The sequence below is a fragment of the Pan troglodytes genome, chromosome 12 (genome assembly GCF_028858775.2).
Source record: "Pan troglodytes isolate AG18354 chromosome 12, NHGRI_mPanTro3-v2.0_pri, whole genome shotgun sequence".
Taxonomy (NCBI): domain Eukaryota; kingdom Metazoa; phylum Chordata; class Mammalia; order Primates; family Hominidae; genus Pan; species Pan troglodytes.
Window position 1 is genome coordinate 96,636,463 of NC_072410.2, and position 14,268 is coordinate 96,650,730.

General features: G+C 41.7%; 1 protein-coding gene across 1 annotated transcript in view; it reads left to right on the plus strand.

Annotated features, from left to right (window-relative positions):
- HADHA (hydroxyacyl-CoA dehydrogenase trifunctional multienzyme complex subunit alpha) overlaps positions 1–14,268 on the plus strand; it is a 54,313-nt gene that overhangs the window by 19,003 nt on the left and 21,042 nt on the right. Inside the window, exons 8-10 of the mRNA XM_515339.9 lie at positions 10,999–11,121; positions 11,610–11,728; positions 13,542–13,598. Coding sequence (XP_515339.2) covers positions 10,999–11,121; positions 11,610–11,728; positions 13,542–13,598 — 299 coding nt within the window. The remainder of the gene's footprint in view (positions 1–10,998; positions 11,122–11,609; positions 11,729–13,541; positions 13,599–14,268) is intronic.

Here is a 14,268-nt window from a genome sequence, read left to right on the forward strand (position 1 = left end):
TTTTTTAATAGATTCCTGAGGATTTTCTACATAGATAATTATGTTGTCTGTAAGTAAAGACAGTTTGACTTCTTTCTTTCCAATATAGATGCCATTTATTTCTTTTTCTTGACTTACCACAATGTCTAAGACCTTTGTACAATATTGGATAGAAGTCATGAGAACAAGTATTGTCAACTTGTTCCCAGTCTTAGGAGGAAAGCATTCAGTATTAAGTATGATGTTAGTTGTTGGTTTTTCATATGTGCTCTTTATCAGGTTTGCTGAGAATGAGTATTGAATTTTGTCATGCCTTTTCTCCATCTACAGAGATAATTGTGGGGTTTTCTTCTTTTTTAGTCTATTAATAATGTCAGTCACATTGATTTTTGAATATTGAACTAGCCTTGCTTCTTGGAATAAACTCCATTTTGTTGTCATATATTATAAAGGATTTTTATGTCGTCATGAGGGATAAAATCTCAAGGATAATTTTCTTATGATATTTTTGCGTGGTGTTGGCATCAGGATAATGCTGGCTTCATAAAATGAATTGAGGAGTGTTCTCTCCTCTTTTTTTTTTTTTTTGAGATGGAGTCTCACCCTGTCGCCAGGCTGGAGTGGTGCAGTGGCGAGATCTTGGGCTAATTTTTGTATTTTTAGTAGAAACAGTGTTTCATCATGTTGGCCAGGATGGTCTCAATCTTCTGACCTCATGATCCACCTGCCTCAGCCTCCCAAAGTGCTGGGATTATAGGTGTGAGCCACTATGCCTGGCCTCCTCTTATATTTTCTGGAAGATTTTATGTAGAGTTGGTATTATTTCTTAAATACTTGATAGAATTAACCAGTAATTCCTGGGCTCCTAGTTTTCTTTGTTGGGAAAATTTTTACTTATGAATTCAATTAATAGATATAGGGCTATTCAGGTTCTCCATTCTAGAGTAAGCTATGATAGTAGTTTGTGTCTTTCAAATAATTTGTTCATCTGTTAACAATTTGCCAAATTTATTGCAATAAAGCTGTTCATAATACTTGTCATTTTAATGTTTTTATACTCTATACTGATGTCTCCTCATTCATTCCTGATATTGATAGTTTATCAGCTGATAGGACTTTAATCACTTATAAAATACCTTCATAGTAACATCTAGGTTAATGTTTATTGAATAACTGGGCTGTAGCCTAGCCAAGTTGACATATCTGAAGACTATCATACTCCACCCCTTGTCTGTTTGACACCCACACACATCTCCTAAAGCCATACATAGTCTTCAAATAAAGGCAATGACAGGAGTCATACTTCATCCTGACATAATGTAATTCTCCTTTATGCAACCAAAAATACACTAATCCTTTCCCTAGAAGAGGATGCAGAGTCCTTGGGTGAAATTCACTCTTCTCTCATATTCTGTAACATAAATGCTATGATATAAAGTTAACCATTATGGATACATCTTATATTAGATGATAAGGAGATAGAGAAGAAACACAAATATTTGGTTAATTATATACATTCATAACAAAATAAGAAATCCTCATAAATAGTACAGTATTCATTACTGTATTCAGAAATGAATATTTATAATATTTCCAGATCAGTATTCAGCTGATCTGGAAAGAGAACTGAGCTATCAAATATCAGAGTAAATAATTAAACAACCCAAAAGGAAAGTAACAGTGGAGCCTTTATTCACTTACTGTGATAGTTTACACAAAAGGCTAAAAACCAAAGAAAGTGCCAGCTCCTTTTTCCCCCCAGTACCGTTTTCCCCATGGAATGGTACACTGGTTGAGGATCTGGTAGATTAGCATACAAGTGGGGGACATCTCACTGTTGTGAAAGCCCTGAACAAAAGGTTCCTGCGGATGGACCCTGGGTGAGGAGAGTGGAGTAGACTGGGAGAAGTGTCTAAGATTTCCCGTTCCGGCCAGGTGCAGTGGCTCATGCCTGTAATACCAGCACTTTGGGAGGCCAAGACGGGCAGATCACCTGAGGTCAGGAGTTCGAGACCAGCCTGGCCAATATGGCAAAACCTCATCTCCACTAAAAATACGAAAATTAGCCAGGCGTGGTGGTACATGCCTGTAATCCCAGCTACTCAGGAGGCTGAGGCAGGAAAATCACTTGAACCCGGGAGGCAGAGGTTGCAGTGAGCCGAGATTGTACCATTGCACTCCAGCCTGGGCGACAGAGTGAAACTCCATCTCAAAAAAATAAATAAATAAATAAAAGATTTCCCCTTCCTCCTTTGACAAGGTCTCAGCAGAGGCACCTGAAGAAGGCCTCAGCCAAAGTCCCCATATAAAAAGACCTAGGAATAGAAGGCGTCTAGGCTAGGAATGCACATTTGTGTAAGAGCTTAGCCAGCCCCAGAGACCCAAGTCCTTGACTGCAGCTCCCTCAGATGACACCGCAATGCACTGGCTGTGTACCAGGTTTGGTGTGGAAAGGGTGATATTTCTACTCCCCTTTTCATATTCCCTTTGCCCTCAGGAAGTACCTCAGTTTGTCCTAGTTCTTTGCCTGGTGGGGTGACCTTCATTCCTAAAATGTCTTCTAGGCCACTAGCAGTCCCATGTGAACTGGGTTGTGATCTTCTACTGACTAATTAGAGGTCATGTTAGTACTAAGGGACACCCTAAGAGATCTGCCACATTTGAGACATACTCTTCCTTACCTCTGTTGTATAGTAGCAACCTAATATCCCCTTGCTAATCAGGATTAATCACCCCAGCCAGTACAGTACTCGCCCTCTGCTGCCTGTTGATTCCAAGGCATGAGGAGCCCAAAGTGGCCAGATGGCAGTTTTAACTAACAGTTCAGTAGAATCATTGTTGTGTCTCCTGGTAGAAGCATTCCTCCCTTTGGAACTGAGCCCTCTAGACAGGCAGAGCCCAAAGTTGCAGGGACAAGAAGCAGAAATTTTGCTGGTAGATTAGATCACTAGGGGTAATAGTGAACTGGGTAATTTCTGTTTGCTTTCCTTGATTTCTGGACTCACGAATCCTGGCTGTGGGAAAAGTAGCACCCTATACTGGAAGCTGACTTAAAACATAGCAGCATCCTGGAGGACATTGACTCTGCAAAATACTGCCACTTAGCTGGCACTGTGATGGAGTCTTCAGTAGTCCATCCCACCATTCTGTCAAGGCAACTGCTTCCCGGTGATGTAGTAAGATCAGTGTTTCGTGAGCATGGCCCATTGCTGCACTTCACTTACTGAGAAGTGAATTCCTTGATAAGAAGCAGTGCTTTGTGGGATACCATAATGGTGTGGGATACCATAAGGCACTCTATAAGTCCACAAATGGTAGTTTTGGCAGAAGCATTGCATGCCAGGAAGGCAAATTGATATTCACAGTAAATGTTCCAGTAAGAACCAAAGCACTGCCCTTTCCATGACAGAAGCAGTGCAAAGTATTCAACCTGCCACAAGGTGGCTCCCTGATCACCCTGAAGACTCTCCATATGAGGGATTCAGTGTAGGTTTCTGCTACTGGCTGATTGGGCACTCAACAGTGGCTGTAGCCAGATGGGCCTTGGTAAGTGAAAGTCCATATTGCCTAAGCCCATGCATAACCTCCACACCCACCATCATGGCCACTGTTCATGAAGCAGTGATAAGAGTGACTGCGGAAAGATGCTGACTGGTATCCATAGAACGAGTCATCTCATCCATTTTGATCATTGAAATCCTCGGCTGAGGTCACTCTTTGATGAGCATTTAATGGGACACAAGTGTTTTCACATTATTTGCCTATTCAGAGAGGTCGATCCACTGACCTATTCCCCAGGTGTCCTTGTATATTAGTTTGCTAGGGCTGCCATAACGAATACCAGACTGAGTGGCTTAAACAACAGAAACTTAACATGTTTTCTCGCATTTCTGGAAACTGGAAGTCTAAGATCAGGTGTTAGCAGGTTTGGTTTCTTCTGAGGCATCTCTCTTTGGCTTGCAGATGGCACTGCTTTCTTACTGTGTCTGCACGTCCCTGGCATCTCTTTTGTGTGTCCAAATTTTTTCTTCTTATAAGGATACCAGTGAGATTAGATTAGGGTACACCCTAATGGCCTCATTTTAACTTAATCACTTCTTTAAAGGCCCTATCCCCAATTACAGTCACATTCTGAGATACTGGAGGATAGGACTTCAACATATGAATGAGGTAGGGGGGACACAATTCAGCCCATAACACCTTGCCAACAGTTTTTCATCTGTGTTCCCTTTAAGTTCCTTACCACCCAGGCAAACCGTTTGCCACAGCCTATGAATCAGAGTAGACCCTTAGCTCAGGCCATTTTTCTTTCTAGACAAAATGAACAACCAGGTGCACTGTCAGAAGTACTGCCCACTGGGAGGCTATCCCTTCACCACTGTCCTTAAGGGATGTCCCAGAAGGGACTGTAGTGTTACAGCTGTGCACTTCCAGGTGGTACCTGCGTATCACACAGAAATATCTACAAACCAGGCCTGAGTTTTTCTTTACCAATCAACTGGCCATAGAGAACTCCCCATGAGGCCATAGGTGCAGGCTGGAAGAGACAAAGAAGAACAGGGCCGTGGGGTATTTTGGCTACTTCCTCATGCAGCTTGTGCCTTTAGGGTCTGCTTAAGCCCAGTCTTACATATACCACTTCCATTTGATAATGGAGTGCTACCGTGTACACCCCACTTTATGGCTTAGTAGGTTAGACAATATCTGTTTCATGATCAGCAGCTCAGGTCACCAGTAACTTGATGCCCCATGGTTAAGCTTTGAGTCTCTGTGAAGTCCCACTAACAAGCCAAACACTGTTTCCCAAAAGGAGAGTAGCTATTCACAGAGGATGGTAGGGCTTTTTCTAAAATCCTAAGGGTCTGTGTTGTGATTCACCTAATAGAGATCTATTAAAGACTCCAGACAGCACCTCTGTCTGCTGCCGACACTTCAGGCGCCATCAGGTTTGAATCACGTGGCCCAAATGGCCCAACAGCTTCTCTTGTTCTGGGTCCCACTTAAACTAGCAGCTTTTTTAGTTACTCAGTAAATGGGCTGGAGTAGCAACCCAAATGAGTAATATGTTGTCTCCAAAATCTGAAGCAGCCCACCAGGTGTTCTCCGTGTTTTTTTGTGGTAGGAGGGGCCACGTGCAACACTTACCCTTTGCCATAGAAGGGATGTCTTTGTATGCCCCAGACCACTGGATCCCCAGAAATTTCACTAACATGGGAGGCCCTGAATTTTGGAGGGATTTATTTCCCACCTTCTGACACACACATGTCTTACCCCCAGTATGTCTAGAGTAGTTAATACTTCCTGCTCACCAGATCCATTCAGCATAATATCACAGTGTAATGAACCAGCATGGTATCTTGTGGAAGGACAAGGTAATCAGGCTCTCTGTGGACTAAATTATGATATATGGTTGAAAACAATACACCCACCCCTAAGGTAAGACATTGAAGGTATATTGCTGAAAGCAAACTGCTTCTGGTGGTCTTTACTAACAGATACCAAGAAAAAAAAGCTTTTGTCAGATCAGTCACTGCATACCAGGTCCAAGGATGTATGTTAATTTGTTCAAGCAATAAAACGACATCTGGAACACCAGTTAGAATTGCAGTTGCCACCTGATTAGATGTACAGTAATCCACTGTCATTCTATAGGATCCATCTGTTTTCTGCACTGTCCAGAGTAGGCAAGTTGAATGAGAATGAAGTGGGAATCACCACCCCTACCGCTTTCAGTCCTTGATGGTGACACTAATCTCTGCAGTCCCTCCAGGATTGTGGTGTTGCTTTGGTTTACTCTTTTCTAGGTAGAGGCAGTTTTAGTGGCTTTTACTTGGCCTTTCCCACCATAGTAGCCCTTACTCTACAAGTCAGAGAATATAGTGATATTACTCATTGCTGAGTATGTCTGTTCCAATTGTACATTCTGAAACTGGGAAAATAACCGCAGGATGGGCTCAGGGACCTGCTAGGCCCACTGAGACAGACCTGAGCTAAAACTCCATTGATCACTTGACTTCATAAGCCCCTACTCTGACTGCTGGACCACAGCAAAGTTTGGGTCCCCTGGAATTAGTGTTAGTTCAGAAGCCAGTGTCTAGTAATCCCCCAAAAATCATTGTTTCCCCTTCTGCAAGGCAAATAGCCATAGGTCCCTTTGGGGAAGGGTAGGAGAAAGATAAACAGGAAAGTCTCCTCAAGAGGACACAGCTTCCCTTTCATTAAGGAGATTCTGGGTCTGTAAACTAGCTCATTTCTGGGAATTGATTAAGGGGCCATGACTCTCTTCAGGTGATTCAAGTTATACTTCTGTTTACCAGACCTAGAATTCTTCTGCTTATACAGATCAAGTAAGAGTTAGTAGACTGCCCATCTATTTCTTTTCTAGGGACACCATGATCAACCACCCAATGCTATAGGTCTCAGCAAGTCAGACTATTCTGATTACTGCTTTGGCTCCACTATTTATTATGGTAACTATGCCCACCTTGATTTGGCATGGTGCTGCTACTTGGGCCCTGCCACCCCGGGATTCCTTTATCCCCATTGCATTTAGGGATCCCAGTTGATGGTAGCAGTTCCCACTGTAATTTCTGACCTACAAAGAAAAGCAACCACAGAGCAAAGATGCTGGGCCTCACCTCACAAACTGATTTCTCACAGTGGTGGTGAAGGGTGCGTCCTCTAACCCTTCCAGGGTGACCTGTCAGTTCTTTGCTCCTTTTTTCTTCTTCCTGCTTTCTTTTGGATTAATAATTTTTTATTGGCCAGGCACGGTGGCTCACGCCTGTAATCCCAGCACTTCGGGAGGCCGAGGTGGGCAGATCACGAGGTCAGGAGATGGAGACCGTCCTGGCTAACATGGTGAAACCCCATCTCTACTAAAAATACAAAAAATTAGCCTGGCCTGGTGGCACATCTGTAATCCCAGCTACTTGGGAGGCTGAGGCAGGAGAATCACTAGAACCTGGGAGGTGGAGGTTGCAGTGAGCCGAGAGCACACCACTGCACTCCAGCCTGGGCAACAGAACGAGACTCCATCTCAAAAATATATATATATTTTTTGTCTTCATTACTGGCCTTTTACTTTGCTTTTCCCTTTTAATGGTTGCTCTGGGGTTTTACAGTATACATTTTTAACCCATCACAGTCTATTTTCTTTCTTTCTTTCTTTCTTTCTTTTTTTGAGACGGAGTCTTGCTCTGTTGCCCAGGCTGGAGTGCAATGGTGTGATCTTGACTCACTGCAATCTCTGCCTCCCAGGTTCAATCAATTCTCTTGCCTCAGCCTCCTCAGTAGCTGGGATTACAGGTGCACACCACCACACCCAGCTAATTTTTGTATATTAGTAGAGATGGGGTTTCACTGTCTTGGCCAGGCTGGTCTCAAACTCCTGTCTTCAAGTGATCTGCCTGCCTTGGCCTCCCAAAGTGCTGGATTACAGGTGTGAGCCACCGCACCCGGCCGGTTTTCAATTGATAATATTTTCCTGTGGTGTCAGAACCTTAAAAGAGTATGCATTTATTTTGTATACTCCCCATTTTTGCTATTGTTGTTATACATTTTACTGCTACATACATTATAAATTCTTGTATATATTGGTATATTTGTTTTAGATAATTATCTCTTAAGGAGAATAAAAAATTAGAAAAGATCTTTTTTATAGTTGCCCACATAGTTACCATTTTTAGTGCTTTTTATCCTTTGTATAGGTAGATCCAGATTCCCATCTCATTTGGTTTTCTTGCAACCTGAAGAACTTCCTTTAGTGTTTTCTGTAGTGTAGGTCTGTTCTTACCTTTTGATTTGTCTGACAAAGTCTATTTCCCACTTCATTTTTAAACATATTTTTCCTAGATTGCTAATGTTTCTTTTCTCTTTTTTTTTTTTTTTTTTTTTTTTTTGAGACAGAGTCTCACCCTGTTGCCCAGGCTGGAGTGCAGTGGCACAATCTCAGCTCACTGAAACTTCCACCTCCCGGGTTCAAATGATTCTCCTATCTCAGCCTCCTGGATAGCTGGAATTACAGGCACCCACTACCACACCTGGTTAATTTTTGTACTTTTAATAGAGTTTCTCCATGTTGGCCAGGCTGGTCTTGAACTCCTGACCTCAAGTGATCTGCCCACCGTGGACTCCCAAAGTGCTGGGATTACATGAGCCACCACACCTGGCCGGCTAATGTTTTTCTTTTGGTACTTTATAAATGTCTCCATTGTGTTTGGCTTGCATAATTTCTGATGAAAAGTCTGTTGTCACTTTTATCTTGGCACTTTTTTGTTTGTTTGTTTCTTTTTGAGACAGGGTCTTGCTCTGTTGCCCAGGTTAAAGTGCAGTGGTATGATCATAACTCACTGAAGCCCCGAACTTCTGGGCTCAAGCAATCTTTCCATGTCAGCCTCTCGAGTAGCTGGGTCTACAGTCATGCACCACCATGCCCAGCTAATTAAAAAAAAAATTCTTTTTGTAGAGACAAGGTCTTACCATGTTGCCCAGGCTGGTCTCAAACCCCTGGGCTCACGTGATCCTCCCACCTCAGCCTCCCAAAGCACTGGAATTACAGGCATGAGCCACTGTGCCCAGCTGTCATTCTTTTCTTTATACTTCTATATATGATGTGCCTTTCCCTTCCTCTGTCTGCTTTCAGATTTTCCTTTTATGACTGGTTTTAGCAATTTGATTATGATGTGCCTTGGTTTGTTGGGATTTTTTTTAAAGTTATGTCTGGGATTCATTGAGCATCTTGGACATATGGGCTTATAGTTTTCGTAAAAATTGGAGACTTCTTTGGCTATTATTTCTTCAAATATTTTTCTGTCTCCCTCCCCTTTTTGGAGATTCCAATTTCACATTGTTAGGTCATTTGATATTGCCCAAAAATGAAGCTCTGGGTTGTTTGTTTTAGGTCTTCTTTCATTCTGGTTATTTCTACTGCCATGTGTTCAAGTTTCCTGATGTTTCCCTCTTCCATGTATCCCTGCTGTTAATCCAATCCCATGTGATTCACTTTTTTTTTTCAGACGGGGTCTTGCCGAGTCTGGTCCTTGAGCTACTGGGCTCAAGTGATCCTCTCGCCTCAGTCTCCCAAGTAGCTGGGGTTGATTCACTTTTATATCTTCAGTTTCTCCTCATTATCGTCCTGTTTTCCTCTACCTTCTGTAACATACAGCATGAATTTACAGTAGTCTTGAACATCATGTCTCCTCCTTCTATCATTTTTTTCATTTCTGAATCTGTGTCTATTTATTGATCTGTCTCCTGGCTATGGGTCATTCTTTCCTTGCTTCATTTCATGCCTTTTATGGTGGTTCTTTCCTCAGCTGCAGATAGTTTCCCCTCATGCACATGCAGAACAATACTCGGCCAGAGTTTCAAGGACCGCTCTTTAGAGCTCTGGAGCTCTCCTGTTGTGCAGCAGCTGCTCTCCAGCATTTCACGTCACAGATTCCAGCTGCCCTGGCCTCCCTCAGGATTATGACTGTGTTAGGACTTTTCTGGACACTGAACTTTTGTCACTCCAAAGTTTTGGGCTTAGTTATTATTCCTCCTTCCCCACACAGGTTCAAAATAGGTCAAATGGTCCAGGCTCAGTGGCTCACACCTGTAATCCTAGCACTTTGGGAGGCCGAGGTGGGCAGATCATTTGAGGTCAGGAATTCAAGACCAGCCTGGCCAACATGGTGAAACCCCATCTCTACTAAAAATAGAAAATTTAGCTGGGCACAGTGGCATGCACCTGTAATCCCAGGTACTCGGGAGGCTGAGGCAGGAGAATCGCTTGAAACTGGGAGGCAGAGGTTGCAGTGAGCCGAGATCACACTGCTGCACTCCAGCCTAGGTTACAGAGTGAGACTCCATCTCAAAAAAAAAAAAAAAAAAATAGGTCAAATGTCTTAAGGGAGAGATTGGTTGTATGTCTGCTATGGGTTCCCTCAGTTGGGATTTTGTTTCCTAAGTACCACAGTACTGCACAAGATTGCCATTTTGACCCTAGCCACCTCCTCCAATGTGGCTCTTACAGACTTTTGATTGAGAGCCTGGTAGGTGTCTGTTTTCACAGCACTATAAATTGTGTTCTTTGGATTCTTTTTAAATAGAGGTGGGGTCTCACTATGTTGCCCAGGCTGGTCTTGAGCAATCCTCCTGTGTCAGTCTTCCAAAGTGCTGGGATTATAGGCATGAACCACTGCACTTGTTCTTCAGATTTTTTGAGCCTAGCTCTGTAACCTCTTGCCCCAAGCAGGTTCAAGATCTGGCAGAGGCCTTGCGTGGAAAATCAGTTGCATATTGGTTTCAGGCCCCCTTCTCCATAGAAGTACCTTATCTATTAAACATCATGATACTATGAGAGATTTCACTCAACCTCTCTGAGCTAGCCCCTTCCTCCTTGTGTACCGTCTTGGACTTTCACAAATGTTCCTTGGGGAAAACTGGCTTTGCACTTGGTTTCTTCTAGCTTCTAATCTGTTGTACATGACCACCAAAAACTGTGATGGTTTCACTTTCCTTCTGCTTGAGTCAAGTCCAGTCTTCAGTCCATACCCCAAAGCATTACACATCCCTGAAAAGAAAATGATGAGCAATCATCAGTTCAGCTAAGATAGGCTCTTGCTCTCTAGAATTTTAGTTCATGTTGTCCTTGTTACTTCCATAGCTCCCCAGTGTCTTTACAAATGATTTCATGATTTCTTCTTTTTTCTTTCCAGTTTTGCAGCAAGAATGCAGGTTGCAGTAGACATAATGCATTCCTTTTGTGTGTGTTACATACTACATTCTACTCAGAAGTGGAAGCCAAATGAAACAGTTTAAGACCGCGTTTTCTACCTAGAGCATATTGTTTCTCCTCTATTCATTGTGATTTCCCTTCTTTGACTTCTTGGTTTATGACTTTGCCACCTACCAGTCTCCAGTCTGAAATGGAACGCTGTGCTAGGGCCTTTGGCTTTGGCAAGTCTGGGTTTTTCACTACCTGGGACTGGTCTAAGCCTGATTTGCATTCCAGTGTTGCATTCATTTTTATAGGACCAGGACTAAAACCTCCAGAGGAACGGACAATAGAATACCTAGAAGAAGTTGCAATTACTTTTGCCAAAGGACTAGCTGATAAGAAGATCTCTCCAAAGAGAGACAAGGGATTGGTGGAAAGTGAGTATCATTGTTAAAGAACAAAGGCAAAGCTTCTTTCCTGAGAATTTAATTTTATTTGCTGTAGATTCAAAATGAGGAAGTGGTAAATGCATTATTTACTCAAAGCATAAAGTCAGCCTTAGGAGATGTAACAACTCCTCAACTTTACACTATCCAGTTAAAGCCAATTTTTAAAACCTTTTTTTTTCCTTATGATGACCCTTGAGTCATAGAAAACTTTTCATTTTAGAAAATGTTAAGCATGAACACAAAAAGACTAGATAACAGTGTTATAAACACTCATGTACCCAAGGCCCAGCTTTAACATTCATCACTTAGCATGTTTAAGGTAGTGCTTAGGTTGAAATTTATATTGTGTGTATCAGAATAAAGAGCAGTTCTTGCAGATAGCTAGAATTACTTCATTTTTATAGAGTTTAGAGGATAAACTAACAAGGGAATCTAGGCTCTTTATAGTAAATATCTAAAAGCATTTTATTTTACAGAATTGACAGCGTATGCCATGACTATTCCATTTGTCAGGCAACAGGTTTACAAAAAAGTGGAAGAAAAAGTGCGAAAGCAGACTAAAGGCCTTTATCCTGCACCTCTGAAAATAATTGATGTGAGTCTTACCCAATATTCCCACTTTTCTCATATTTCCTTCCTTTATATAGATCACTCCTCCTTATTGCCATTCTGGACCATGTATGTTGAGTACTAAATTTCTTAATTCTGCTATTAAAGTATTTACCAAAAATAAGGAAAGGGCATAGCAAGCTGTAAGGACTCATATAAAGTGATATATTTGGGGAAAATCAGTGCTGGACTTACTCATTGATTGATGCAGTTAAATGTATCAGTAACAAACCAGAAAACCAGGAAAGGAACCTAAGTCATATCAGTATAACAAAGCCATTAGAGTGTCAGGCACTAACCAAAAAGTAGTAGAAACAAAATTGATGGCTCTGTTCTATTCTTGGTCAACATCATTGTCAGTACCTAAAATCCCTCAAGGACTTCTTCATTGCTGTAATTATAAAAAAGATATAATGATGTAGAGAAGCTCTGCAAAAGATCAATGAGAATAATTTAAATGATCACAGGATTCAAGAAATCTCCAACAGTAGACTTTAAAACTTAGAACTTTTCAGTGTGGAAAGTCCAAGATTAAGAGAGTATATAACCAAAGACTTCAGAATTGGTGAATGGGTCAGTCAGCAAGTATATCTTGAGTAGAAGGCACCAAAGCACATAAAATATGAAACATGCCCCCACCTGCCTTCGTCTCACAGGCTGGACTGGGGAAGTTAGATATATATATGTGTTAAGGTGGATAGCCTTAAAGAGATATAAGGCAGCATAAGATTAATGCCAGATGAGTGGGACAGAGGAGGCAACAATTACCATGAGACAAAGAGATCAGTAAGTGCCTCATGGGATCTGACCCCAACCCTGAAAGCTGGGTGGAGGATAGGTGAAGGGAAAGTATTGCCAAGGAGGGTGGGCATTTAGAGCAAAGTTATGGACGCTGGAAAACAGGCTCTTCAAGGAACATTAGTGAGACCAGTATTTGTGGGGGATAATGAGATGTTAGTCTGAAGAAAGGCAGATTGAAGCTGGATTTTAGAAGGTTGGTAATAATGAATTGAGAGATTTTACCTTTGTCCGATAAAGATTCTAGAGAGCCATTTTCATGGTAGTGGGTAAAAATGGTTTCGAAGGAGAGACAAAGCAGAGCAGTGAATTAGCAAAACTATCCTGATAATCCAGGCTTGAGCTTTGAATAAGGCCCTGAGATAGAATAGTAAAAATAGGAAAGCAGCAACAGGCTTGCCAAAGAGAGGTTATGAGTTAGGTTCAGATATATTGGGTTCAGATATTTTGGGAAATTCAAGCAACAGTAGTTTAGACAGAGAAGTCAGAGTTAGAGATGTCAATTTGCTTATTTCTAAAAATTTGTCGTTCTCATAAATTATGATAGTGAGTAAGTACAGGGTTATTTTTTTCATCTTTTATATTTGCCATTGTACTTAGGATAGTACTTACCCCAAATGTTACATTGAATTTTGTAGAGTTCATTAATGTGATAAACTAGGTCATGCATCTGAGGGAGAAAGTGTAGAGAGTGAAAAGGGCTGAAAGTGGAAGTTGAGGATCTGCCTACATTTGAAGATCAGGAGAGAAGCCGGAAGAGTAATTCAAGCTTTGTCTTTCCTTCTCATGGCCATGTTATGCTAGATTTAGCAGTAGCCTCAAAGATGGAGAATTAAGTGAGTCGAGAGCAGCCAGATCCTCAGTCCTCTTCTCTTTCTCATTCCAGTCTAGACTTTTGACTTACTCTTTGAGGACTAACAACACTGGCAATTTTATTTAGCATTATTGTACATCTCGCCAATCTATTCCAACGCTGAGCAAGTGCTTTATATGTTTTTTAGGTGGTAAAGACTGGAATTGAGCAAGGGAGTGATGCCGGTTATCTCTCTGAATCTCAGGTAAACTTATTTCCTTTCAATGTTTTATTATCAGTTAAAGGAAAACTAAAGATCCAATCCTCTGTATAAAGCTGAAAAAGGAAAAAAATATCCAAAGCCTAGTAAAAATTTTTTTCTTCCAGTGCTTATCATCTCTTATGATTAATCTCAGTGAGCAAGTGGATGCTAAGAATACCCTAATGGGGCCAGGCGTGGTGGTTTACCCCTGTAATCCCAACACTCTGGGAGGCCGAGGTGGGCAGATGGTTTGAGCTCAGGAGTTCAAGACCAGCATGTGCAACATGGCAAAACCCCATCTTTACAAAAACTACAAAAGTTAGCCAGGCATGGTGGCATGCACCCACAGTCCCAGCTACTTGCAGGGCTGAGGCAGGAGAATTGTTTGAGTCCAGGAGGTCAAGGCTGCAGTGAGCTAAGTAAGATCGCACCACTGCATTCCAGCCTGGGTGACAAAGTGAGACCCTGTCTCCAAAAAAAAAAGGAAAAAAAAGAAAAAAAAGAAAAAACCCTATGGTCTGCAGATGTTTGAATTTACTTTTAGTAATAAGGTTGTCTCTACAAAGAGCAGGAACAGAGTTCTAATCCTTTCAAAACAAGTCACTTGGGTGTTTTTTGTTCTGCACTTGGGCAGGTTTTATTGAGACAAAATAAATACAAAGATAGAAAAATA